The sequence below is a fragment of the Anoplolepis gracilipes genome, chromosome 4 (genome assembly GCF_047496725.1).
Source record: "Anoplolepis gracilipes chromosome 4, ASM4749672v1, whole genome shotgun sequence".
Lineage (NCBI taxonomy): Eukaryota > Metazoa > Arthropoda > Insecta > Hymenoptera > Formicidae > Anoplolepis > Anoplolepis gracilipes.
In genome coordinates this window covers 1,386,992-1,414,812 of record NC_132973.1, presented here as the reverse complement: position 1 = coordinate 1,414,812, position 27,821 = coordinate 1,386,992, and the positions used below count along the sequence as shown (strand labels likewise).

General features: G+C 31.1%; 5 protein-coding genes across 7 annotated transcripts; 3 read left to right on the top strand and 2 right to left on the bottom strand.

The window, feature by feature from the left end:
• Positions 1-162: 162 nt before the first annotated feature.
• On the bottom strand, positions 163-3,351 carry LOC140664712 (uncharacterized). Its single transcript, XM_072890126.1, has 2 exons — positions 3,109-3,351; positions 163-2,364 (listed from the first exon to the last, which is right to left on the bottom strand). Exons 1-2 carry the CDS (start codon positions 3,205-3,207, stop codon positions 1,495-1,497), a joined length of 969 nt encoding a protein of 322 aa, XP_072746227.1. The 5' UTR covers positions 3,208-3,351; the 3' UTR covers positions 163-1,494.
• Positions 3,352-3,450: 99 nt separating this feature from the next.
• On the top strand, positions 3,451-10,700 carry LOC140664713 (very long chain fatty acid elongase 6). 2 transcript variants are annotated; one of them, XM_072890127.1, is made up of 3 exons: positions 3,451-4,060; positions 5,630-5,990; positions 8,208-10,700. In XM_072890127.1, the coding sequence occupies exons 2-3, from the start codon at positions 5,665-5,667 to the stop codon at positions 8,758-8,760; spliced, it is 879 nt and encodes a 292-aa protein (XP_072746228.1). In that variant the 5' UTR covers positions 3,451-4,060; positions 5,630-5,664; the 3' UTR covers positions 8,761-10,700. The 2 variants fall into 2 exon arrangements, with proteins under 2 accessions (XP_072746228.1, XP_072746229.1); XM_072890128.1 differs by lacking the exon at positions 3,451-4,060 and adding an exon at positions 4,985-5,274.
• A 2,529-nt stretch (positions 10,701-13,229) lies between these two features.
• Positions 13,230-15,265, bottom strand: LOC140664943 (transmembrane protein 242). The gene is made up of 3 exons (XM_072890582.1): positions 15,124-15,265; positions 13,908-14,284; positions 13,230-13,534 (listed from the first exon to the last, which is right to left on the bottom strand). Exons 1-3 carry the CDS (start codon positions 15,191-15,193, stop codon positions 13,529-13,531), a joined length of 453 nt encoding a protein of 150 aa, XP_072746683.1. The 5' UTR covers positions 15,194-15,265; the 3' UTR covers positions 13,230-13,528.
• A 20-nt stretch (positions 15,266-15,285) lies between these two features.
• Vimar (visceral mesodermal armadillo-repeats) lies at positions 15,286-18,605 on the top strand. The gene is made up of 10 exons (XM_072890581.1): positions 15,286-15,426; positions 15,537-15,674; positions 15,835-16,068; positions 16,286-16,452; positions 16,565-16,793; positions 16,960-17,106; positions 17,194-17,589; positions 17,694-17,826; positions 17,886-18,154; positions 18,248-18,605. Exons 1-10 carry the CDS (start codon positions 15,420-15,422, stop codon positions 18,394-18,396), a joined length of 1,869 nt encoding a protein of 622 aa, XP_072746682.1. The 5' UTR covers positions 15,286-15,419; the 3' UTR covers positions 18,397-18,605.
• A 716-nt stretch (positions 18,606-19,321) lies between these two features.
• Sec24ab (Protein transport protein Sec24AB) lies at positions 19,322-27,517 on the top strand. 2 transcript variants are annotated; one of them, XM_072889428.1, is made up of 15 exons: positions 19,322-19,489; positions 20,023-20,185; positions 20,723-21,837; positions 21,954-22,109; positions 22,253-22,368; positions 22,520-22,622; positions 22,756-22,882; positions 22,968-23,077; positions 23,228-23,843; positions 24,197-24,526; positions 24,606-24,716; positions 24,858-25,030; positions 25,119-25,454; positions 25,587-25,690; positions 25,822-27,517. In XM_072889428.1, the coding sequence occupies exons 2-15, from the start codon at positions 20,044-20,046 to the stop codon at positions 25,934-25,936; spliced, it is 3,654 nt and encodes a 1,217-aa protein (XP_072745529.1). In that variant the 5' UTR covers positions 19,322-19,489; positions 20,023-20,043; the 3' UTR covers positions 25,937-27,517. The 2 variants fall into 2 exon arrangements, with proteins under 2 accessions (XP_072745529.1, XP_072745528.1); XM_072889427.1 differs by having other exon boundaries at positions 22,753-22,882.
• Positions 27,518-27,821: the final 304 nt, after the last annotated feature.

Genomic DNA, 27,821 nt, shown 5'->3' with positions numbered 1-27,821 from the left:
ATATATATATATATATATATATATATATATATATATATATATATATATATATATATATATATATATATATATATATATATATATATATACTCAATAAACCCTAAACAGTATAAAACAATACAATTTAATATGTACATATCGATATAATAAATTTATAAATTATGGGAATAAAACAAATTTTCACATTTATATTTTCATATAAAATCTAATAAATTTTTGATTGATAAAGAATTAAAACTTGATTTAAAGTAAATTTTTAAAAACAGAATTTAATAATAATTTTGTTAATTATCTTATAGTTTTAATAATTAAAAAAAAATGTGTCACAGACTCTTATACAGTTTAGGGTTGAAGAAATGTGAAACCAACAAAAATTAATCTCACATGAGCATACACATGTGAGTTAATTAAATGAAAATAATGATGGGTATCTCCCCAGTTATATCCTAACTCTGTATGCAACTTTACAAACAATATTAATTTATTAGACCTTAGTTTCTTCTCACAGTATTAAATGATATAAAAACACAAAATATTTTCTATTTAAAACATCGGTAAGTTAAGCAACAGTAAAATATAAAAGTGAAATCCTAAATTGCTTCTGTTTCATGTAATATAATTATTGAAAGATTTTAATTATATTTTTACAATTGAACATTCAATCAATTGAGATAGTTTGTGGAATCGACAATTAATGCAAACGCACAATCTAGTCATGTAAGCGAAAAAAAAAAAAGTTTGATTTATGACAATAGATGAGAATGAATTAAATTGATTATAATTACAAATCATATTATGTTATGTTCTTAAAAAGGATATTGCTTGAAAAAAACTGTTGCATCAAGATGATTCATTTATTTACTGTCAAGATTCATCAGCCATATATTATTATTCATTAATAACATAGCACAGCAAACTACATATAAATTGAAGACTTATATACGATAAAATAAATACGCGATATATTTTTAATAGAATAAACACAGTCTTATATAAATTATATATTATAATTGTTTCATAAATTATATCATGAATCTTAAGCAATAATTTTCAAAAGGGCACTAATCAATTTTGTTCGATATTCAAGAACGACAAAGTATTTGTTGTATAAACAAAAAATAACGCAATAAGTATCTGTTACAGAGGTACTAAAGTATCGATGTACGCAATAAATCTTTTTCTCCTTTTTACAAAGCGTTTGTTGTATAAACAAATAATGCAATAAGTATCTGTTGCAGAGGTACTAAAGTTTATCAATGTATACAATAAATCTTTTACTCTTTTTCCCTTTCTTTATCGTTCAAGTTTGGTTCCTTTCTCGTGTTCCTCTTTTATTCCATAATGCGTAATGATATCTTTTCAATTTACTTTATGAAAAATCGTATAAATTAAAAGCATCTGGTATGTAATTCTAAGATAAATCAGCCTTTTTAGTTTGTTTTCCATAGCTGTGGAAACTTTGGCCCCAATATAAATACCGATTGATAAGTGAGATTATAGTTTATTACAGAGTTTCACCTTGGATATTTCTGAGAATTGCCCGATTTCATGAATCGCAGGTTCTATTTCAGTCTCTGCGAGAATTTGTTGTAACCATTGCTGCACCTGTATCGGATGCTCATAGTTTTTCTTTCGTTGCTTTGAATATCTAATCAATTCAGAATCATCCTGACTCGATACTTCCTTATCTAATTCTCGTAAATTACTTTCAATTTCTTCATTTGTCAAGATATCTAATCTACAGGATTCTGTGTTTTTACAAGACATCTCAATGGACTGTATAGTCTGTGAATATGCTTTGTCAAAAGCATGCAATCCATCTAAAGATACATGCGTTAGGCCAAGTTTGCGTTTTATAATTAAAAGAGGCGAGCATCCTGACAAGGATAATGTATTTTTAAAAATCTTCAATGCATTACTTTTGACATTTGGCGAATCTTGTAAATGATTTTTGAAAGTGGAAGGCAAACTTGAAATACGCAGAGTTCTGTAATCAGATATAAAGTCCTTGCAACGTGGAAGGCTCAGATGTTGATCTTTGATTTTTTGGCATGTGATTGCTTTGTCAAAGCTAACATGATCCTTATTAGCATCTTGATAATCTACAACCTTATATGGCTCCGCATCTTTTACTGTAATGCCATTCAATCCATGTGTCTCAATATTACCAAATTGGCGTATTCGCTCCTCCAGCTCGCTTCTATCATTCAAGACTGCTATCGATGATGGTAGAAAGTCCACCGAAGTCTCTACTAACGAAAGTTGTTGTCTATGAATAGCTTCGGCTTGACGTAGCAGCTGCTTCTCTCTAGATCGAAGAGCTTTTGCTAATTCATTGAAACAGCTTTTGATTTCCGCCTCAATCTGCAAATTGCATTCTTTTTATGATTTTATGATTGGGGATAAAACTTAATTTATAGTATTATATATAGTGTTTACTCTGTAATATATTTATTATAAAGATTATTGACTGTTAAAAGACTTCTTTGTTATACGCTATGTTAGATGTACCAGTCTTTTTATATATTTAATAATTTTTATATATATTGTAAACAATAAAAATACTTGTCACTATTTTACAACAGTACACTTTAAATATTTGATATATTTATTTTTAAAAAAATTATAATTTATATATAATTAAAAGCATACACATTTTATATAATTATAAATTAAAATTGATACAAATACAAAATGTGTATGCATTTAATTATGTATAAATTACAATTTTTTTAAATAAATATAATAAATATTTAAAGTGTATTGTCTTTTCGAGATTTTTTACAATTTAAATATGTAATGGAACTGTCATTATACGTACATGCAATTGACATCTTTAAGAAGTAGTTATACAATATGTATATATATATATATATATATATAATTCATATTGTATAATTACTTCTTAGAGATGTCTATTGCATGTACCTATAATGACAGTTACATTACATATTTAAATTATAAAAAATCCCGAAAAAAGAAAACTCATAATTGTATATAAAAAAAAAAAAAAAAAAAAAAAAAAAAACAGCGAAATAAAAATGAAATTTAATGCACAAATATAGGTAGGTGCACAGTAATATTGCAACTCTTGGCAAATGTATATACCTGAGCAGATTTCTCCTCCAAGAATCTCCGTTTGTTCGTTATCAATTTTATTCGTGATTGATTGTCCTCGTTATCCGGCTGACTTTGCTTGCCTATCATGTTAACTCCTATTATGTCAATTCGATAACGCACAACATGAAAAGAGCTCGATCAGTAACGTTCAACCTAGCTCAACCATCAAAATCCTCGCCGAGCATAGCTTACACTTACTAATGCATCATCGGGTTGCCGACTGGGGTTCTGGGGTATAGAGTATACAATGGGGAAATAGATGTCACTGTCTTCTACAAAACGGGTGTGGAAAGAAAGGGGGTAAACGGTAAAAGAGTGTGTGCGGCACGCACAAGGAAGTACAAGACGACAAGACGACGAGCAACGAACGACGAGCGGCAGTCTCGCGCGGCTCGTCTTGTGGTGGAGTGCGAATATGGCGAGTTGATTAGAACGGCCAGACATTTTGCACAGCATAAAGAGAGAGAGAGAGAGAGACCGAGAGAGAGACCGAGAGGGGATCGTTCTCACGCGAAGAAACAAGATTGAGGAAGAACGATCTTAACCATCAGACGTCCGCGCACCGCGCACAGTCCTCACAATTGACAGCGCGAAGAGATATTGAAAGAGATCGAGCGATCAAGAGCAACGACGAGAGGTGCCTCGCTCTCTATCTCTCTTTTTCCCCCCATTTATTTATCTATCGATTGCATACTCGTGTATCAGAAAGCGCCGGTGCTACCGGACGCTCGCCGCTCGCCCGGTGTAACTCGGGCTCCAATAGAGGAAGTGGCCTTGCCCACGTCGGGGAATACGCCGGTTCTCGCGACGCGTACGCGAGCTCCTTTTCGCAACGTTTGACAGGTTCAAGCTTGAACCGCAGTGCCTGAACCCGAACGACGACGAACGCAACGTTGGACGGGTCTGAAAATTTCCTGAAAGGTGCAACACCAGCTATTAGGTATGTAGTAGCGTACATTTTCTCCGTACACACAGGATACGCCTGTGTGTACATGCACATGCGCGTGTATTTATGTATGAGTGTGTGAATGAAACGAATTCAGCATTTATTCGTGCATTTGTATGCGCGCGCGCGCCAGTATAAATCGGAAATCATTCCAGAAAGTATTTCCGAATGCTCGACCTGGATGCAAGGTTGCGTTAATGTCTCGTATGCATTTTGCATTGTATATTTTTATCGCATTTAGAATCGTAAAAATGATCGTCTTTTATGAATTTTTTTTTTTTTTTTTTTTTTACTTTTTCTATTAGCTGATGCTTCTTGTATGAGATATTTTTGTAGGAGACAAAATTTAGAAGCCTCATTTGAATTTATAATCTACAATCTCGTACGATAATTATTCAAAGTGAGCGGAAAAAAACAAGCGAAACCGGTTGAACCACAAACTATGAGATATTAGCTAACTTTGTGAAAATCGGTAATAAAAAAAAACACGCGAGCGGTATGCATAAAAAAACTTGTACCCGAGAAACAAATGTAAAAATTATCATATTTCGTACAACTCGATAAAAAATTTTGATTTGTTCAAAATGATATATAATACATTAATTATAGTATATTTTTTTTAGTATCGAGGAAACTCCATATTTTTTTTTTTTTTTCTCGCGTGACTTATTATTTCAATCTTGCGTGCGGTGTAATTTTAGAAGCAATTTGTCAGCACAATTTTTTTGTCAATAATCTTTTATTTATTTATTCTTCGACGCTGCTCGCTTTATTCGACCGTTGCGGTAATTTCGAACTATCGTCTTCTGTGCTTTATTCGAACGTGCGTGTGACATTGGAATTACGGATAAACACGGAAATCTCATTTTTGACTTTTGTGATTTCATTCAGTCCCCACGTATCCCATCGATCGAGAGCTACATCGCGTGAGATCGAGCGTCGAACTCGGATTGGCGCGCACGTAGCTCACGCGTGCGCTGCTCCTACCGCGGAATGTGGTTATGCGCAGCTGTACGTTTAAACCACGAGGCTCCGTGACACTCTCTATTTGTATTTAGAGCGACGTTATTATATATTATATATATTTATTAGATATTTATTGTTAGTATTGTTCCGTTTGATGTTTTGAATTATTGTGTAATCGATCTGACGAGAGTTTCGAGAGAATGGTATACCTACACTCAAAATTACGACAAAAAAAAAATAATGTAAATATTAACGTAATGTAAATATTAACGTGTGAATTGTTCTGTCTTATTATTTAGAGACTCGTTTAAAAGGAGAAATATATTTAGCTCGAATACATATACGTTGAGAAAGAATGAATAAATAAACAGGAAAATAAAATAGTTGAATGTAAATTATATTACACTGATAAAATTATACAATGAAATTTTTTTTTGATATTTTTGGTTCATAAATCATACCTACATTTTGAACTTTTTTCTCCTAGACTGGACTTTGACGGTTTTAAATTCCGAATTCGCATAATTGTGTGAGACAAACGAAAGCTTATTATATATATATATGTATACATGTTTAAATTTTCACATTTTTTTACAGAATCGCGAGACATCGATACAACACAATCATCAAAAATGAATAAGGTGGACTATATGGAGGTAACTCTTCCGAATTATTCTTATATTTTTAATTTTGAAGAGACATTCAGCCACTACGAGACTAAGCAATGGATGATGAAGAATTGGACGAATGGTTTCTATTATTGCGGACTGTATATGATCTTAATATTCGGCGGGCAACTTTATATGGCCAGCAGGCCCAGATTCGAACTCAGGGGAATACTGTGTCTTTGGAATACGTTATTGGCTACCTTTTCTATCATCGGTTTCACCAGAACTGCGCCTGAATTAATTCACGTTTTAAGGCATCACGGATTACACCATAGCATTTGTATACCAAGGTCAGTTTACTAATTATTTTCATTAATTTTTGCATTTGCAAAACTTTTAAATGTATTGATTAATAATAATTGTATCATACGTATTGAACGTATGAAACATATACATATCTGCATGATTGCTAAATTTTTAAAATATATATTATTACGTGTTTTTTATCAGTTCATTTTGAGTGATAATAGCATTATAATATACACAGATTATTTATGTATCTCTGCAAGTTTAAATTAAAATTAAATTCATGTATTCACACTTGAAACAAACTTTTGTCCAGTATAAAAATTCATTCATATTTATATGCATATACTTGATATTCATATGATTTCATTGTTATTCAGAGCGTCAATAGTCATTAGACATGCAAAAAAATGTACGCAAATAAAATTCGATAAAGCGAATTATCATTTTTTTATTATTTATTCGAAAATTAAATGTAATAAATATCCAGATAATTTAAAGGTATTAAAATTAAGAGATATATTAATAAATAGATATAGAAAATTTCGAGTTATTCTCATATAGGTATATATATTACATTTGTTTCAATCTTGTAGAAAAAAGTAAAAGCAATGCTAATGTAAACAAAATAAATTTACGGTGGTTCAATGAAAAAAAAATTAAAACGAGTCAATTTTAGCTTAAATAACATATAAAATCTCAATATTTTTCGAATAACGTGCTTATTATATTACCTTAGATTATTAGATGACCTTTAAAGATGTGTTTGCTTTTTATTTATTATTATACTTATCATTGCAAATTAAATTTTAATATCTCAAAAAATGTAATATTTTATTTATACTTTTTGATAAACTTATCTACATATTTATTTGTGTGTTTATGTGTGTGTGTATGTGTATATGAAAACTTCTGAAAAGTGATATAAAAATAATAAAATTATATATACAGGGAGGCCCAAAAGTTTGGAAACGGTTGAATATCTCAAAAATAAAACATTTTAGAGAAAAATGTTTCGAATAAAAGTTGTTTGGTTTCGAAAGGGCTATAAGATGATACCATTAATTTGACCTTGGATAGTCGTTTGAAGGTCACGTGAAGGTCACCATCACTTTCATAAATGAGACACCCTATTTTTTATTGTATATTCTTGTAGTTTACCTCGAGAGCTTTCTAAAACACTATAATAAAACTTCTTTTAAGTATTTTTTGAGTTATGAGGCTTGAAAGTTCCAATATTTTGACATCAAATACGAAATATCTTGAAAAATATTAATTTTTCGATTTTTTTAAAGAAACAACCATATATTTTCTTTATGATTATTATTATGTGCTAAAAAGTACTAAAATAAGATAATCGAAAAATTAATATTTTACGAGATATTTTGTATTTAATGTCGAAATATTGGAACTTTTAAGCCTCATAACTCGAAAAGTATTTAATCAAAAGAAGTTTGATTATAATGTTTTGGAAAGCTCTCGAGGTAAGTTACAAGAATATGCAAAAATATATAGGGTGTCTTATTTAAGAAATTCAAAGTGACCTTCATATAATCCTCAAACGACTATCCAAGGTCAAACCAATGGTATCATCTTATAGCCCTTTCGAAACCATACAACTTTTATTTGAAACATTTTTCAATGTTTTATTTTCGAGATATTTGACCGTTTCCAAATTTTTGGGCCTTACTGTATATAAAATAAATAAATTAAATTATTTAATTATTTAAATTAAATAATTTTTCCATAATATAAGATACTAATAAGTTAAATATATATATTTTATTTAATTCGCAATAAGATATATATATATATATATATATATATATATATATATATATATACAGGGTGTTTGTCCATAGATGTGTGTCGAAATAAATATTTCGCAACTGGTTGAAGTTGCAAGAAAGTTTAATAAGCTAAATTTGCACGGTTTTGAGTCTACTACAGAGTGTAGATTTAAATTTCTTTTTTATTCGTGATTTTTTCGAGTTATGAAGGTAGTAGGAGTCATTTGCAATCAAAATCATATTTAATAAAAAATTGCTACTATGCATTACTTTCGAAATAATCGGCATCTTCTTAGTATCTTATATTATGGAAAAATTATTTAATTTACATTACTTTACACAGAACGACAAATTTGTTTTTGACAGCGATATATTTTAAGAAACAGAAATTATTAATACTTCCTATATTTATTTATAAAGTAACTTCCGAGAAGTAATGAATTAATCATGAATTAATAATTTTGATTACAGCTTCATCGAGCAGGATTGCGTGTCGGGCTTTTGGACATGGATGTTCGTGTTGTCGAAGCTACCCGAATTAGGCGACACTATCTTTATCGTGTTGCGTAAACAGCCGTTGATCTTCCTACATTGGTACCATCACATTACCGTCCTACTGTATTCCTGGTTCTCGTATTCGGAGCATACCGCATCCGCGCGATGGTACGTCGTAATGAACTACTGCGTCCACTCGATCATGTACACCTACTACGCTCTCAAGGCGATGCGATACAGACCACCTAAAGCAATCTCCATGGTAATCACCGCACTACAGCTCGCCCAGATGGTGATCGGCTGCGCCATCAACATATCCGCCTACCAATACCTGGAGAGTGGCAAAGGGGACTGCCACATTACTCGCATGAATATCCGTTTTAGCTTCGCGATGTACTTAAGCTATTTTGTCTTATTCGCGCGATTCTTCCACAAGACGTACCTGGCCAGAAAGAAGGCCGACAAGAAGCACTTTGCTAATAGCGCACCTGGTCACATCGGCTATAATGATAAGCTCAAAGCCAACTAAGGCGGTAAACAGCACACCAAGACGCCCGGGCGTCTTTTTCTCTATCTTTCTGTCTCTATCGTTCTTTTTCTCTTTTTACTCTTCCTGTCTTTTTTTCTCTTTTTCATTTTCACGCCGCTGGTCGACGTAGTCATATACATCCAGGATCTATTTATACTAAACGACATTAGGGTTTCACGGCTTCTAGGATTCATGCATTTAACGGTTATTAAAATAATGATTTTTTAACTGTGATGTGAATTATAAATGTGTAATTTTTTTCTCTCTATAAAAATTACTTTATTAAATAATAATTCTTAATTCTAAAGATCTTAAATTAATTGCTTAAAATTAATGACTATTTGTATTATTTGATTGTATAAAATTAATTTTTATTTTTTTATTAATGTTATATTTTTTTTAAATATTAATTACTCAGAATTTATCTTATAAGTTTGTTAATAATAAAAATGTAAATACATGTTTGGTTCACAAATACATAAATATATATATATATATATATATATAGTCATGAACCAAATTAGGAAAGGTTTATCAGAAATACTTACATTATACTTGCCTTTTAGGCATGAAATTATTCTATGCCTAGCGCGGTTCCAATTATATCTATTATATATTGGAGCTTTAATTCTAACTATTAAAATAATTATGTTAATTAGAATGTCGAAACTTAAAGTTACATAGAGCCTAAAGCGCACAGGATAACTCGAAATCTTTAACATTTATAGGATTTACATCCTGTAAAAATCTAAACAAATTCTGGAGTTCATATATTGTATCAGGGTGTATACTCTTGGGAAAAACCTGGAAAACCTGGTATTCTCAGGGAATTTTATTATACCTTGAAAAATCATGGAATTCTCATGGAATTTTGTTAGGATTCAGGGAATTAAAAAAATGTCAAAAAAGTACTTATTTAAAAATTTTTTTATAATAATTTAAAATATTTTAAGTTTAAAATATCTGCTTAAAATATATATTTTTTGTTTATGTCTATATAAAATTGTTGAAAATATATGTTTTTTGTTTATGTCAAAAAATGACATGCTAAAATAAATAAGCTTATTTGAAAATTGCATCTAAAAATATTTTAATTTTACCTGGAATTTTGAACAAAAATACCTAGAAGATCCTGGAATTCTCAGGGAATTTTTTTACAGAATTTGAGTATACACTCTGTGTATAGAAAATCATACATTCTAGGAATCATCGAATTTTAAGTCCATAGAGCCTAGAAATCATGTTTCTCTGTAACTCCTTAGATTCTAGAAGCCGTATATCCTAGAGATTATAGATTTTGGGTGCGATTTCTCAGGATCTTTATATCCTAGAGTCTTAGAGGATTGACAAAATATAGCATTCATTTGTAAATTCTCGCGAATCGGTAGATCCTAAAATACATATATTCATAATATGTATTTTTTAAGATTCTTTTATTCTTTAAATTAATATTCTATTAATATTTACAATAGATCTCGTAAAATGATGAACTCATAAATTCGAATTTACAAAAGGATTACCTAAGATTCATATTTCATATGTATAATTTTTATCTTACGATCAGCATTCATCCCTAAATTTTTCAAGATTTTTGGATCGTAGAATACATAGCCAATTAGCGAGCATTTATGCGCGGAAAGCATCCTGAGAAGGAGGTTCGCTCGGATGCACATGCAGCGATTCTCCTTTTCATTTTTTATATATATATGATTAATAAAGAACTACTTTCGTGTATGTATATATATATATATATTGTGGAAGCGTGCGTAAGTGTGCACATGTATTTCTTAGGTCTGACCGGCTGTTGCACAACATTATTATTATGATTTTATTACTGTCTATATTTCTCTTTTGTGCAATTTAATATTGATATTATTTAATAATAATTTGTAAGACCAGATACATATACATGTGTAAATAATAATTTCTTATAAGTCCTGCACGATGTACCGAATTTTCACCTGCAATATCCCGCAATGCTTTAACCTTAATTACGATAAATTTGATGAACGCAGATGTTTTTCGCGATTACATTTCAATTTCAAATCGAAAAAAAATCAATTAAATCTTTATCATTTTTTATTGTTTAAATAGAGTTAGCTTATGATCGATAGATCAAAGCTCCCAAGTATGGAAAGAAAACATTTTATTTTAGCTGTACTCTTTCGTTATATAAAGATTTTAACTGCTCACGTCAAAGTAAAAGTCTCGACCTAAATAATACATAGAGGAATGTGCTGAGAAACGTATACGGCACTATTGTTTGTAGCAAATATAGCCAAAAGAAATAAGGAACCACCTGACAAGTGGTTCTTAATAGTCATATGAGCAAATAACCGCAATTTTTATTTGCAGTCTCGCAATGCTTAAAGAATTTAAGAAATTTTAGAAATTTTATTAATTTCTTTTTATTTTTTATATAATTTGTGTTAATATAAACTGTCTATAGTAAAATAGCTTATACGTATTGATAGAATGAATTTTATAGAAAGCATAAGAAAAAGCGTTTTATTAAACTCATTGATATCAAACTCATATCAAATTTGCATTACATGAGGTTAAATATAGATTAAACTTTGTACACTATTATTAAAAAACGAAAAAGCAGGTTTCAAATAAATAATTACAAATATTGTTGACTCTGTAATACATTCTTGCGGAGAAAAAAAGTTATAATATGTAATTTTTAGTTTATAAAAGAGATACAAATATTGTATGTCATAACAATATTTTAATTTCAATTTTACTTACACATAGTTTAGTTGAATTTAATTTAATTGAAAATGCATTTTACATTTTTATAAATTAAAAGTTCTTATTAAAAGAGACGCATGAAGCATTCTTTTATCGCCAGTTTTTAATTTCACGTACATTTAATTGACAATTTATTAAAATTGTCAACTAAATTATCAATTTATTAATTAATCGCGTACTTTTAATAATCGTTTACGAATTTATATCAGACTTTAGTTTATGAAATTACAAATGTTAAATATATATATTGTGCAATATATTTTATCAAAGTCACGATTTTCAACCAAGGTATTCAACTGACTTGTTTTGCATAAATATATAATAATATAATCCGATTATTTCTTGGTAACGCATACTTTTCCATACATCGTCGATTATTTACAAATACGTTGTCATTTCTTACGCAATCCCCTTTTCAAGATCACCTTTGTACCAGATATCTTTGTCCTCTTTAACATAAGAATCCAGCCGAGTCTCACGTTCTTTTAACGTGATATATCTTGTATAGATAGCGAACGACCAACCTTTCTGTATTGTTGATATCATGCTGGAGAATTTGTTAAATCTTTTTTTTTACTAATAAGACATGTGATATGCTGTTATACGTGACACTTTAATAAAAACTAAGATATTTTTAATAGATTAATTTAATAGCGAGCCGTGATAAATTAATTATTAATCAAGAGATGTTCTTATGTAAAATCAATTGCTTTTCGCAGCATTTAAAATGATTTCCCGAGATTTTAATCATTTGAAATACAGTTTCCGAGAAACTTTAAAAAAGTGATTTATGCCAAGCACTTTGTAAAATTCATATTTTCGAGGATGTGCGTTATAAAAAAATTTGATTTCTCGATTTTTTTTCTTTTTATAAAATTGCATAATTTTTTAAAATTCAATTCGTATTTAATAATTATTTAATATAAAAAATGCACTTTATTGCATTTCAATTTTATTTTTGACATCAAAAGGGAGGACAGTTTAAAATACATCCTGAATTTTACTTTAGAAAGATTTCATATATGGATTTATATGAATTATGAAATAATAAATTACATTTATTATTTAACATTTATATTTTTTATATAATTTTAAACCTCTACGAAAATTTTTAAAGAAAGAACTAGCTTTTTATCACTTTTATATACTTATTATTTTTTAGCTATATATGAATTTTTAAAAATTACGTAATTTTACAAAAAACATCGAAAAATCAATATTTAATATTTTCCCGAAATATTAAGAATTTTGTAAAGTGTAAATTAGTCTTAGATTTTTTAGATACTACGATAAGTCTTAATAAATCCCGAATCTTTTTTAAAATTCATCGACTATATAATAATCTTGTAAATTTCATAAAATTTAAAAGTAAAATCATGAAAAAAATGTAAAGCAATAACGCACATGCGCAAATATAAAAATACAGATTAAAATATTTTCCCAAGTATAAAGCTCTCTAGTATAATACCTATAATATTTTATTTTCGTACTTTATTATCAAAATTTAACTTTTTTACAATAACTAAAACTACGAAAATGAATTTTTTAGCTTGTATGAATCGTAGAATTCATGCAACATTATCTTGACTCTTATCTTCTAAAATAAAAAAAAACTGACTTTACGTGTTTGTGAGTATTAATATAACATAATCATATAGTAAAATTAGCTACGTTTATTTATTAAATTGACTACTTTTCAATTTTTAATTTGATAATAATGACGTCCCTCGAGTATTATAATTTTATGAATTTTATTTAGGCAATATTGTATGTAATTAGATACAATAAATATAAAATATTTATCCACAGATTAACTTGTTACAATTAATTTTATCTATAATTACAAACTTGGCCTTTTTAACGTAAACACTGTGAGTTATTTGCATGTGATAAACTCGTGCGTGATTCATGTATAATCGTATGATTTTCGACGCATCATACGATTCAAATCTATTAGATGTCAGACCTGCTGGTCACAAACAAGATACATACATTACGTTCATATGTTCAATCTTTAATCCTACAACAAGAAATCATTAAAAAAATTATTATCATCAATCATCGCGTCATTAATCATCCGTTACAAAAAATTTATAATTAATTACAATGAATATATCAAAAAATATTTAAAAGATTAATAAATCTTTTAGAAAAAAAATTGCAATTTAAACAATGTTTCTATTAATTTCTTATTTACGTATTTAAAGCATTGCAAAGTTTCAGTTGTAAGAGAGAATTTAAAACAAGATTGAGACTTTTCAACTTGGAAGTTTTCCTACATCGTTCTATAAATATCTTATTACCAGTTTTTATACCAACTCTGATTATTCACATATTTTAAACAAAAAATTTGTAAAAAATATAGACCATCTAGTATTAAAGTTAGGCTTTACCTCTTTATTTCGATCCCAATCTTCTGAGATGTACGTCAATAGATCTGTTAAGCCATCAAATTCTGTTCTGCTTTGAGGTGGATTATTCTTTGGTATTTTTGGTAATAGAGAACCCATTTTTAACCTAAATTCTTCTGAATTCGTGGCTCCAGATATTTTCCAGATTCCATAAAAAAATAAACCACATCCTGTAATAGCACAAAGCGAACCCCAGCCAAGGGCTCGTATTGCTAACGATGCTCCTGTTTCATTGACTCCTTTAATGCCGGAAATTCCTTCTCCAAAGTGTTTTGGGTCTTGTTTTTTAGTAATTCCCACTGCTCTGGCAAAGCCAGCAAAAGCGGAAATACTTGCGACGGTGCTTAAAAATACTGCAGCTAAAAATATATCAATAAGCTCACTGAAAAAACACGCATTAGGTGAATATCAAAAGAATGCAATAAAAAATAGATAAAAAGGAAACACATTAATATAGTTGTTGACAAAAATATATATGTAGATAGTATAATATAAATATTCAAATGACATAAATATAGTCAAGTTGATAGTTGCTTTATTTGTAAAAGAAATTAAAATATTTGATAATGAATAATTACTAAAATATTAATTTCACAATTGTAAAAAGCATGATTTGCCAAAAAATATCTTGTTTATTCACAGAATTTTGAATTTCTTCAGAATTTCTGCTCATGAATTAAAATATAAAGCACCCTGTGTAAAAACCAATGGAATTTTTCTAAGCTAAACTAAAGATTAAGGGGATGCTGAAGCTGTTCCATATTACCGACCAAAATCTATGATTGAAAAGTTGCTGCACGATATTTTCTGCAACAAAATGTTTTTTATCTAGGCTTCTAAACTCATTTCTAAAAGTTCACAAATATTCTTTCACGCAATCCTTAGAATGGAAACTTATTTTATTTTATTTGTAACTTTTATATTAAGCAAATATATTTGTTATGTTAGGTTAGGTTTTGGTCGGTAATATGAAACAGCTTCAGCATCCCCTTAAGTCGAATATTTTTTTATAATTATAATAACCGTATAAAAAATATATATGTATATATAATTTGCATTCTTTTACATGCTCGTGACATGTGTCAAACAGAGAAAAAAAACGCGCTCTCACAGATGTGAGGTTAGTTTGCAGCGGACGACGTATACGCGGATGCGGACAGTCCTAATAATTCCCGTGATTCTTGTAAATTAAACTTACAGTATATTTTCTCTTTCTGTTTCGCAGATTTCGGAACGGACGTTTTCGCAATGTCCTCCGATTCCGCCATCGCATTCGAAGAAAAGTAGCCCGACGGTTATTCCGCCATTTTTAAAGCGCCCACTCGTTTACACATGCGGGATAACTGCACAGAATTCCATATGTCAAAAGTGAGTAAAGGGGTTGCCGGAACTTTTTTTTTGATATTTCGTTAAATAGTAAGGCACGTGCGACATTCAGACAAATCGGCCGCGAGTTTTGTGGATTCTCGACGGATTCTGAGCCGCCTGACAGAAATGGAAGGTAATCGCGTCCTGTTATTGTGTCTATCATTTCATACATCTGTTTTTTTCTTTTCTTTTTTTTTACCTTTGAAACTGTATTACATAAATTTCGTTCAATATATGTTACAGGCGAAGCGAAGCATAATATCGATGAACTCGTTGATGATTTAAAACACGCTGTGAGACTTGATACTTCACAAGATGAATGTTCCAATATCGGTCAGATATTGGATTCTGTGGTGAATATTAGCAAAACTTCGATTGGAGGTATAATGAAAAACAATGTGTGATACACATTGAGTTACACTGTAATAGGATTAAATGCATGTGATCAATATTTTTATGACTTCTGTTTTTCCTTTATTGTCAGTCATTTAATTTAGTGTCGTATCAAGTAAAACTGTTATTAATTAGTGTACGGTTTTAGAGACATCGGAACTAGTAATTGATGAAGTTTTCCTAACTTTGCTTGGACACAAGTCTAAACAGATTGTAGTAAAAACTACAAAAGCCATTGCAGAGATTGCAAAGACTGAAAAGGGAAGAGAAAAATGTACCAATGTAGAATTGGTACAAGCATTGATTGACTTGCTGAAGAATAAGGATATAGACATACTGACGCAAGCTTCCAGAGCTCTAGGAAATATCTGTTATGAAAATGGTTGCTACAACAGTTACACTTACATAAGAACTTATCTAACAATTCAAAATGATAAAGTTTTAGTTTGACACATTCATATATATATTTATGTATTAAATGTTCAGTTATCGAGAAGAGATATAAGAATTTAATTTAAATATATTGCTAATCTATATAATTGTACGATAACTGTAAAACTTTTAAAAATAAGCTTTAATGAGAAATATTTATTTTACAGAGAATGGTAAAAAATTAGTGCGTGAACAGGATGGGTTGAAAGTAATTTTAACAGTGCTGAAGGAAAGTATTGCGTTAAAGAACGCCGAGGGTGCCAGCTTTCTGCGAAATGTGTCTGCTGGTTCTTTATTAAATTTTTTGATAGATCAGGAAGCATTGCACGAAGAGGTAAAAAGTTACATTTTTTGAGAGTGTGCATTATGAATAAAATAATCAACAATGATGTTACAAAAGCACGATGGGTAGACAACAATTGTAATCTTTAAATATACTTCATCAGGCACTCAAAGAAGACATAGTACCCACTATTTGCAGCATCTTGGAGGAAGATGGGACCAGTGGTGGCGAAGCGGCAATGCACGCGTTACTCACTCTTAGTTTATTAAACGACGCAAACATTATATTTCTCGATGAGAGATTAACGAGAGTTCTGATTGATGTGTTAGTCAGTGACACTTCCGAGTTATGCGAAATGTGTTTGGAATTATTACATGGTCAAGCCGAAGATGGTAAATTAATGATAATTTTATTGATTAATTAAATCTAGATTAAATTAATTTAAATTAATGCTTTTGTATAGATTAAAATAAATAAAGTAAAGACATCTTAATGTAATTAGATTTAAAACTTGGATAAATTAAGTAATAATTGTAGTAATGTAATTTCAACTCTTAGAAAAAGTGAAGTTATTGCTAGCCAAAACAGGAGTGTGCGATTTGCTTCTAAAATTGTTAGAAAAACATGGTCCACATTGCAACGACGAAGAAACGCGATTTGTTCTCAAAATTGCTTGCAACTTAATCGTTTTAATCTTAACTGGAGGTGAGTTCTGAGAGAAGCTATTAAATTCTATTTTATTTGTTCTAACAAATATACCATTTTCTTTTTTTTTTTTTTTTTTTTGCATAGATGACAGCATGAACTTCCTTTATGATGACAGCAAGGGTGCTGTCTACACAAAGTTGGTAGAATGGCTAGAGAGCATTGACGAAGACTTACAGATTACCGCAGTTTTGGCTATGGGCAACTTTGCACGAACCGACATACATTGTAAGCATATGGTCGAACAGGGAATTCATCGGAAGCTGCTAAAACTCCTCCAAAGGAATGACAGCAAGTTTGGCGATATTAGATGCCAGCATGCTTTGCTCAGTGCTTTACGCAATCTCGTCATACCTACGGACAACAAATCGCTGATACTCGCCGATGGTCTTATCGATGTACTTTACCCGATGTTGGACATCCCTACCTTTCCCGTTGTTTTCAAATTGCTAGGAACGCTTAGGATAGTCATAGACGGCCAAAGTGAGCACTTATAAAAACCTCTCTTAAGAACTATATGGCAACAATATTTACTATAATTCAATAAGAGACTAATGTAATAATTATGGTCGAGTTACTTGCTGTAGGAGAAGCAGCAATCTCCTTAGGACGAAGGGAGGACCTGATCAAGCGAGCGGTTGAGTGGTGCGGTACCGCGGATCACCCTGGCGTTCAGGGTGAAGCGAATCGGTTAATCGCTTGGATAATGAACAATAGCAGGTTCGTTCTCAATAATTTTTTTATAAAACGATCTCTAAATGTTATATATACTTTTTCAGGGATAAGCAGATCGCTTTGTCGATTATCAAATATGGAGCAGTGCAACACTTGGTTAATATGCTTTTGGCACAGCATGCATTAATGCAAAATGAAGCAATATTGAGTCTGACGATATTAACGAGGATCTGTCCAACGGAATCTGAGGAGCTGCTAATCGAGGCGGATTTTGGGAGCAATATGCGCGAATTTTTTAAAGCGCGTGCCAATGATCTCGACATACATATTGTGCTAAACGCGCTATCTCTATTGGATAGCGTCGTGCAATCAGGTATTTGGACAATTTATCTTGCATAAGCATTAATTGTAGTATTACATTAGAATTGTTCAATACTTATGATCTGACTAAATAATTTTATTTTAGACCGACTAAAAGAACATCTCAAAAACTGTGGATTAGCCGACGTGTGTAAAACTTTACAGTTGAACAAAAATGAAAATAATGCTACGGAAATCTGGACACGTGTCGCTGCATTGCAAACAACACTGTGCACTGCCTTGGATATGAGCTAGGAACTCGATTACTAAAAGTGTTCTAAAAAAAAAAAAAAAAAAACTGGATGACCAATTCAAACATTATGCATTCACTTGCGCTGCCATTGTATCTTCCATTCATTCCAAAGAGCCATAAAAACTTCTCCAAGATGACCAAATCATCCTTCAACTTGACAGATTGGAAAATGTACTTTATTTATTGAGAAATATATAATTCTATTGATGTACATGTGTCATCACAATTAATTCTTTGGTTATAAGATTTTTGTCAAAACTTCTTTAAGAAACTATTTTGATTAAGGTTTGATTAATTTAATCAATGATTAATCTTACCAAGAATAATATGTATCTATAACATATTGTTAACATATCTAATCATAAATAGATTTGTAATTTCTTAAATAATTTTTATTATAATTTTATAATCTGATATGAAAGAAAGATAAAATTAAGAACGACCAAATTAATTAAAAATTTCGCTGTAATAATTATAAAATTAATCAAGTTCTGAAGTTCTCTCAAGAATTAAATGTAAAAATGTAACAAAAATATATTCTCCTATATTTGTAAAAATATACACAAGTATATTTACTTATATTTTTCTTATTAAATCCACATTACTATTATGCAGAACTACACGACCCTGCAAAAAATAAAATATAAAATCGAAAGCGATTTGAAAGCTAAAGAAGTTTTTATTTTGAAAACGCGAGAATCGAACTGTCAGAATCAATTCCTGGAGATGCGTTCGAAAATTCTATCTGTCAGATAGAGTGGCATTTTATTGACCAATCAGGATGAAAAAGTCTTTGCTCTTTTTAATCTGATTGGTCAATTAAAAGTTACCTTTCCCTAGAGGTAGAATTTTTGAACGCACCCCGGGCGGTATCAACCTGATCCTGCTGCCATCTGGTACCGTCACGTGCTATCGTCTATACATGCCGTGGCGCAGCAGTCGCGCGAGCTGCCACGTAATGTTGTGTATGCTGTTTGTCCGTACCCGAATTGCTACAATTATAACGTCTTGTAGGACTGCGTGGAGATAAACGAGGTGATGCGCGAGTCTGCGTCCATTCGTTCCTAATTTCGAGCGACCCGCGTCATTACAAAGGTAAGCGAAGCATGGATAGTCCAGCCTCCGCCTTCTGCATTTTAACCTTTTGGCATGCTGACAATGCGTTTTGACTGCTCAAACGTCAATCTGTTATAATTATAAATCCCACTTTTCTCTTGATTAATAAAAAACGATAATCACCTCAAAATAAGCCCTGATGTAACTCTCATTCTAATCTGTCGAGTTTTTAATCTGTAACTTCTTATATTCAGTACTATACTTCTTATACAGTTTGCTTTGCTCAGACCTATAATTTTATAACATTGTAACAATCTTACTGTTATTCCTGGGTGTAGTCGTGCTGAATTCTTTTCATATTATTTGTTGAGTTACAAAAAAAATTCAGAATCTAAGCATTAGATTTTTATTGTCTTATTATTACATACCTTAAACTTATTTTAAATTTGAAAGATAGACTTTAAATTAAATAGTTTATATTTACTTTTTGATATGAGATGTAGAAAATATCTCTGTTTTTAAGAATATGTTACCAAGAATATGTTATTAAATAATATATAATTTATTTGCAGTGTGACTGTTAAAGCAACGAAATGTCACAATCAAGTGGTTACCAATATCCGGTATATACAGAGCCCAATAGTTCCTTGAAAAATGATTCATCGCCGATAGTAAATGGCCAAAATTCTGCATCTCAACAAAATGGTATGCAATCTCCCCAGTTTAATCTGACTGGTAAGTTTTTGCAAAAAAAAAAAATATATATATATATACATATATATATATAAAATATAAGCATCTACGACAAAAAAATTTTATACCTCAAATATAAGTTATATACTATTTTTTCAATAGTGATTATAGTTCTTACATTTTTTGGTCTTCTATTTTTAGTGTTGCATAATAAAAACCAAGGCAACATAATTGATTAACCCTTTGCTTTTTCAAAAAAATGATTAACAGATTGATTTCTAGTAAAAAAAGTATCTTGAATTTCATATAAAACTTAATATAAAGCTTGTCTCAATATCTAGTTAAATAAATATATAAATAAAATTTTATTTTGAGAAAGTAGATAATAAATTGTACCAAATTTTATGGAACAATTATTATACAATCATATATCTTTGATTTTAAAGCATCCATTACTACAATGTTAATAATGATTACTACAATGTTGATAATGATTATCAATTGAAATTTTAAAGATATTACTTGAATCTTGTTTAGAAAGTTTATTCTTAAAATTGAGATAATTAAATATATTTCTAGGGACACCATCATCACAATCATCGCGTGACCCATCTAGGGAAACTTCCAGAGATCCATCGCCAACCCAGTATCTTCATAATCAATATCGGCCTCAGTTGCCTCGACCACCAATGCCACCAATAAATGGACCTCCAAGCTCTAATGCATTGCCTTCACTACCTAGAACACAACTGTATAATCCTGTAAATCCTTATGGGATCTCTAGCCAATATCCCACTAGTACACATTCAAATGTTGCAGTCAGTACATCTTCGACTACCTTTGTATCCCAACCTAATCAGGAGATTCAACATAGATATACAATTTCTTCGAATCAGATGCCTTCAACAGCTAAAAATCTAGCATCAGGATCTGCATCTTCAACATTTACAAATACTATTGAACCAGAGCTTGCTAAAGTAAACCAAAATTATCAATGGACAACTAATCCCCTGGCTACTAATATTACACAAGGGACTGTAGGCATTTCTGGAACATCCAGTTGCATTGATAAGACTAGTCAAGTCTCTATAGATCAAACTGCAGGAGGTCAAACATCCTTCACAGGAGTAAATAAAACCTTGCATAGTCAAAGTGATCCTACTTATCCATCTTTATCCAATATTAATCTACCTCCTTCGAATATTACTCAACATTTGAATCAAACCAGGCATGTGCAACAAGATCCAGTAATTTCCAACATTCAAGCTCCTCAGAATATCCAAGCACAATCGACAATCGGTTTTTCTGACAGCTTAAATAATCCTCAACTCAAATACAGCAGTCAGCAGAATATATTCAGTCCAACGTCAACACCATCGAACTCTAGCCCACGAAATTTACTTCCCAGTTCACAAGGCCATAATGTAGATTCACGGAATCAGGATTATTGTCCTCAACCTTTGAAACCACAACAGAACTTACTTACTGGTTATATGGATTCTACGGGATTGGGAAATATTCCTCAAGGTCAGAACATACATCAAAATTTACCTGGCCAAAGAAGATATCCACAACAGGACACTGCCAATACCACAATGCTACCTCCAAGGACTACCGCACCGCCTTTGGGAGTTAATCAGTTACATGGTGGGAGACCGCCGCTATCAGGACCGCCTCTTCCGGGGCAACAGACGGTAACTTGAGAAGATATAACATTATAACATGTAATAGTAAAATTAAATTTTGTTTAATTATTATTTTTTATGTAAAATTATGTGATTTTAAAATATTAAGTTTATTATATTTTTAGTACGATACTCGTTCACAACAACCCGGTCCGATGACGAACGTCCCATTAGATTCGTTAAATAGAAGATATCCTAATATGTATCCTGACCAATTAAATCAATTAAATAATCAGATGGGCAATCTAAACGTTACACAAAGTAGCTTCAACAAATTATGGGTACTTATTATTTTTTTATCAAAATATTTTAGTGTTTTAGTTACATATAGAACTTAGTATATAAGAGTTACTTTAATATTATTAATATATTAATCACATATTACTTTATAATGTTATTTTAATATGTTACTAACATTCTTCAGGGGATGGAATCAGTAGATCTTCTACAATGCAGAAATATACTGCCACCTGAAAAAGTCGAGCCACCAAAGATCAAGTTACATCAGGAATTCCTGGATAATGTAAATTGTAATCCCGAGTAAGTTTTTTCTTTTTCTTATTTTTTCATCTAAGATGCATTATTAAATATTTGATTTATAAATAAAAAAATTGAACAATTTAGAACTTTTGTATTGTCACTGTTTCAAGTTATAAATTTCATTCTTATATAATGTATCAAATAATTACAGCATATTCAGGTGTACACTGACAAAGGTCCCGGAATCAAATTCGCTTCTTCAAAAATCAAGATTGCCATTCGGCGTACTAATACATCCTTTTAGAGACCTAAACGTAAGTAATGCATATAAATAAATTTTTATAATTTAAATTATATAGGATTGTGTAAAATATATTTTGTAACTCTTTAAAATATCTTTGTGAAAATAAATTTCAATAATGTGAAGCTTGTTATTTGTCGCAGCAGCATTTGGCAGTGATTCAATGCAATACAATCGTACGTTGCCGCGCTTGCAGAACATATATCAACCCATTTGTATACTTCGTCGATTCGAGAAGATGGAAATGCAATCTTTGTTTCAGACTGAATGAACGTAATAAATATGCTAGAATTGCTTACATTATTAATATAATATGTTATAAACGTGACGATTATGTACTCGTATCTCGTTGTTGCAGTTCCTGAGGAATTTCAATTTGATCCTGTGACGAAATCGTATGGCGATCCATCGCGACGACCAGAAGTTAGAACCGGCACGATAGAGTTCATCGCGCCAAGCGAATACATGGTTAGTGATTATTTTTTTAATTAATTCCGATTACATGTACTAATTAAAATATAATTAGTTTTTTAATTAGAACAAATATCTTTATATTATTTATAATTAAAAAATTTGCTTCCTCGAGGAATTGAATTTTGATGGATATATGTTTTCCAGGTCCGTCCACCTCAGCCTGCTGTCTATCTCTTTGTTTTGGACGTTTCTCGTCTCGCGGTAGAAAGTGGCTACTTACAGATTGTATGCAACACCATCATCGATGAACTGTCGCGGCTTCCCGGCGATAGCCGCACCCAAGTCGGTTTTCTCGCTGTCGACTCTGCTCTACATTTCTTCAGCATGCCTGATAACGTATCACAACCGCACGAGATGATCATGCTAGATATCGACGATGTGTTTCTACCGTGTCCAGAGAATTTGATTGTAAATCTGAAAGAACGCGAGGAACTCATTCGCGATCTTCTCGCCCAGCTATCCGTCAAGTTTTGTGGCACTCACGATACTAACAGCGCTCTCGGCGCTGGTCTTCAAGCTGCTCTGAAACTTCTTTCCGCTACTGGAGGACGTGTCACTGTTTTCCAGACATGCCTGCCTAATCTTGGTCCAGGAGCCTTGCAGCCACGAGAAGATCCCAATACTAGAGCGAACAAAGATGTACCGCATCTTAATCCAGCAACAGACTTCTACAAAAGATTTGCTCTGGATTGCAGTGGACAACAGATTGCGATTGATTTGTTCTTATTAAATAGTCAGTACAGCGATCTAGCAACTTTATGTAAGTAAATCTTTATTGAATACTATTCTAATGAAAACGATAAATGATTTTATCGTGAAACAATGAATATGCAAGTGATTAATTCTTGCAATTTTTAAAATCTTTTTTTCTAACATATATTATTTAATCGCACGATTTAAAAAAATAGTACGTTTTCTATTAAATCTTATCAAATATATTTGAGAAATAAACACAAGAAATTTTTGCTTTTCTATAATTGGAGAAATTTTTTTTATTCCATAAATTAGTAAATAATGCAATGATTAAATTTGAAAAATATTTGTTGTCAATTTATTTGTGTTATTATTGATAAATATTTGTAACATTTAATCTTGTTTTATTATATTTTGCAGCATGCATGTCAAAGTTTACTGGTGGCTGCATTTACCATCTGCCATTGTTTCGAGCATCAAAGTTACAGAATACTGAAACGTTGGAGAGATTACTTCGGCGTTATTTGACCAGAAAGATCGGTTTCGAAGCGGTAATGCGGCTTCGATGTACTCGCGGCCTCAGCATCCACGCCTTCCATGGCAGCTTTTTCGTTCGATCAACCGATCTTCTCTGTTTACCAAATATTAATCCGGATGCCGGATTTGGCATGCAAATATCTATTGATGAGAACCTCTCCGACGTGCAGAATGTGTGCTTCCAAGCGTCTCTTCTCTATACTTCGAGCAAAGGTAATAAATACTTATTTTTTTTTGCTTTAAAACAATTTTATCCTATTTTTCACATTTCGTATATTATTTATATTTAAAGGTGAACGAAGGATTAGAGTACACACATTATGCTTGCCAGTTGTGTCGAGTCTATCGGATGTCCTACATTCGGCAGATCAGCAATGCATAGTAGGCCTGTTATCAAAGATGGGTTAGTATATGTTTTACAATGTTATGTACCACTTGAATTATGAATTCTTACGTAAAACATAAAAATTTAATAATAAAATATTTATCTTTTGTTCTTGTAATTATAAAATAAAATTAAAAGCATTTGTTTAAATATTTATAGCTGTTGATCGATCACTTCAATCATCTTTGTCGGACGCTAGAGATGCATTGATAAACGTTGCCATCGACGTCTTGTCTGCATACCGATTATCACAATCTTCCGGTGGAGGAGGACTTGTTGCTCCAGGAAGTTTAAAATTGCTGCCACTGTACATCATTGCGTTATTGAAGAGTGTAAGTTATCAATAATCTAAACACACATAAGGTTTTTTTTAACTTAAGCATGTTCATTATCATTCTTATCTGTATTACGAAATTACAGGTAGCGTTCAGATCTGGCATGAGTACACGTTTGGATGATCGCGTGTTTGCCATGTTTCAATTGAAGACCTTACCATTAGCACAACTAATACAAGTGGTCTTTCCCGATTTATATCCTGTTCACGCGCTCGACGATCGTAATTCAAAGGATATTGATGGTAAAGTGTGCCCGCAGCCGCCGCGATTTCATCTGTCGGCAGAAAAACTCGACAGCCGAGGCGCCTTTCTTATGGATGCTGGTGACAGAATTTTCATTTACATTGGCAAAAATATTAATCCAATTTTTTGTTCTAATGTACTTGGAGCTTCGGCGTTCTCATCTATCCCTGAAGAAATGGTGAGCATTTTATCATTTTTATCAGCTGCATTTAAAAAGATTGTAATTTACGAATTATAAAAATTTGTAATATTAAGATAGAAATCTAATAATTCATCATTTTTAAATTTTACATCATTTTAAACCTTACAGTACGAATTACCAGAGTTGGATACAGTAGAAAGCGAACGGTTGCGAAATTTTGTGTTTAGCTTACAAGAGGAAAAGCCGTATTACGTACCTGTACAAATTATCAGGTAAGTATATTTCTAACTGATAATAAAAAAAGAAGTTGCAAGTTATACTCGTGCAGTTATCTTCAATATGTATATATCGTAAGTTTTATCTTGATTTATAACTTTTTATAATGCGGTTAATTATTTTTCAGGGACGACAGTCATTTTAGGACATTATTCATTGAGCGATTGATAGAAGATCGATTCGAATCTGCTCTTAGTTATTACGAGTTCTTGCAACATCTCAAGACACAAGTGAAGGAGTGACCAAACTAAGGAAATTCTTGGGTGGGATTAATTTGTGAAAATGTTAATTGTCAAATCCATGAAATCATAAAAAACTCATGAAATCGTAAAAAAATGTGCGACGACAAAGTTGCAATCCATCACAGTTCATCGATTTTGGGTCATATTTGGGATATATTGGGACATATCACATGATTCAAGATCTACTTATGCCATCTATTTATGCAGCAGTGATAGCCTTATTGAAAGACACTGACGCATTTAAATATGAATAGATTGTAATTATTGTTATTATAATTATTATTATTACATATTATATAATTCTTTATTATCAATAACTCCAATATATGAATTGGCGTTCTAGTTGCGCATAACCACTTGGGTTAAGCAATTTCTTTATGCTTTAACTTATATATACATCTCCAGTAAATCATATTCGAATTTTTTTATGATTTTGTGTTACTTTGATATAGTAATTTTTATTATTACAAAATTCTTATTTTTTTCAGTAAAAAAGTTTTCTTTTCTACAATAACGATAATTCGTTGAATAGCATCAACAATGACGAATATAAATCTGTTTAATGAGTACATACATATTTGTACAGAGTATTTTTTTTTTTTTTTAATTTCTGAGCTCTTATTCATCGAAGTATCGTTATTGTCGCGAATTAATACGCAAGTGTTCTTACCTTAAATATCACACACATGTACACACACACATCTTCAAAATTGTAAAAAAATTATTTACAAATTATTTATACAAATATTATTTATAAATAATTATATGCAATAGAAATGGTATTAAAAATGAGTACATTTTTGCATTTTTAATATAAGTAATAAAATAAAACGAAAATGTGTGTACTTGCATGACGTGTGTCGCCAAATGAAAATATTTAATGGTGATAAGCAATGCACTTTTTGCAATTTAATCACCTACTTATATAGGCAATAAAATGAACAAGAGGATAGTAACGACATAAAATATTATATTATCAGTTACTGTCATTCCCCAGAACAATGACAGGTTGTTAATCCACATTGTAAGATTAGACATTGCAACAAGCATAGTCACTACGACAATTTCAAATGTCGATAAAAGTTACGATTAAAAGATATTGCAAGTGAATTATGTAACTGATTAATAATAGGATGAGGTGCGGAGAATAATTTCGCGCGAATGTAAAATACTAACTGATCGTCGAAGCGAATATAAACTCGCCTATAAAAGACTTTATAAGAAATAACTACTGGTGAACGAATATATAGAGCGCTGGCGAGTGTTATAGTAAATAAAAAAATTAATATTGTAAAATAATCATGCTGTTCGTACTCTGTATCGTGCTGCCAAACAGGTTTCCTGAAATTGGTTTTTTTGTCATTATATTTTACGATTTGCAAAATGCAAAAATATAGTATGACAATTTAGTCTATTATTTAATAATACATTTATATATACATACATACACACAACACATATATAGGACAGGAAATAATTGTACATCTTTTAACGAGCCCTATCCGTGTATTACCCAATTTTCTTTTATAAATCACCAACTGTATATTACAAAAAAAAAAATGCTTCAATTTTTAATCGCTATTTCTATTTTGTTATCAATAAATTAAAGAGCCTCCTATAATATCTATCCCAACACACATACATATTACTATTATTTTTTAGTCTCAATGTATAAAATATATCGCGCGTATAGATATAAAAAGCTATTTTTGCTATTACGATAATAGATGCAAATTTGTATCGCTCGGGGAGAGGATATAGATAACATCGATATATATCGTACAAGTATTCCCTCCCCCTCTATCCTAGGCCCGCGCCGATATCGGCGTCGACGTCGGCGCCGACGCCGACGTCGGGAATGACGACGACAGCGTCGGCGCTTGGC

Excerpts from the sequence above, each read along its gene's own strand:
- LOC140664712 (XM_072890126.1), bottom strand. The coding sequence starts at position 3,207 with ATGATAGGCAAGCAAAGTCAGCCGGATAACGAGGACAATCAATCACGA. Across the intron at positions 2,365-3,108 it reads TGGAGGAGAAATCTGCTCAG|ATTGAGGCGGAAATCAAAAG; the intron begins GTATATACATTT and ends TGCAATTTGCAG.
- LOC140664713 (XM_072890127.1), top strand. The coding sequence starts at position 5,665 with ATGAATAAGGTGGACTATATGGAGGTAACTCTTCCGAATTATTCTTAT. Across the intron at positions 5,991-8,207 it reads CATAGCATTTGTATACCAAG|CTTCATCGAGCAGGATTGCG; the intron begins GTCAGTTTACTA and ends TTTTGATTACAG.
- LOC140664943 (XM_072890582.1), bottom strand. The coding sequence starts at position 15,193 with ATGGCGGAATCGGAGGACATTGCGAAAACGTCCGTTCCGAAATCTGCG. Across the intron at positions 14,285-15,123 it reads ACAGAAAGAGAAAATATACT|CTGCAGTATTTTTAAGCACC; the intron begins GTAAGTTTAATT and ends ATATATTTTTAG.
- Vimar (XM_072890581.1), top strand. Across the intron at positions 17,590-17,693 it reads GATAGTCATAGACGGCCAAA|GAGAAGCAGCAATCTCCTTA; the intron begins GTGAGCACTTAT and ends TACTTGCTGTAG. Across the intron at positions 17,827-17,885 it reads TGGATAATGAACAATAGCAG|GGATAAGCAGATCGCTTTGT; the intron begins GTTCGTTCTCAA and ends ATACTTTTTCAG.
- Sec24ab (XM_072889427.1), top strand. The coding sequence starts at position 20,044 with ATGTCACAATCAAGTGGTTACCAATATCCGGTATATACAGAGCCCAAT. Across the intron at positions 22,883-22,967 it reads TTGTTTCAGACTGAATGAAC|TTCCTGAGGAATTTCAATTT; the intron begins GTAATAAATATG and ends TCGTTGTTGCAG. Across the intron at positions 25,031-25,118 it reads TCATTGCGTTATTGAAGAGT|GTAGCGTTCAGATCTGGCAT; the intron begins GTAAGTTATCAA and ends ACGAAATTACAG.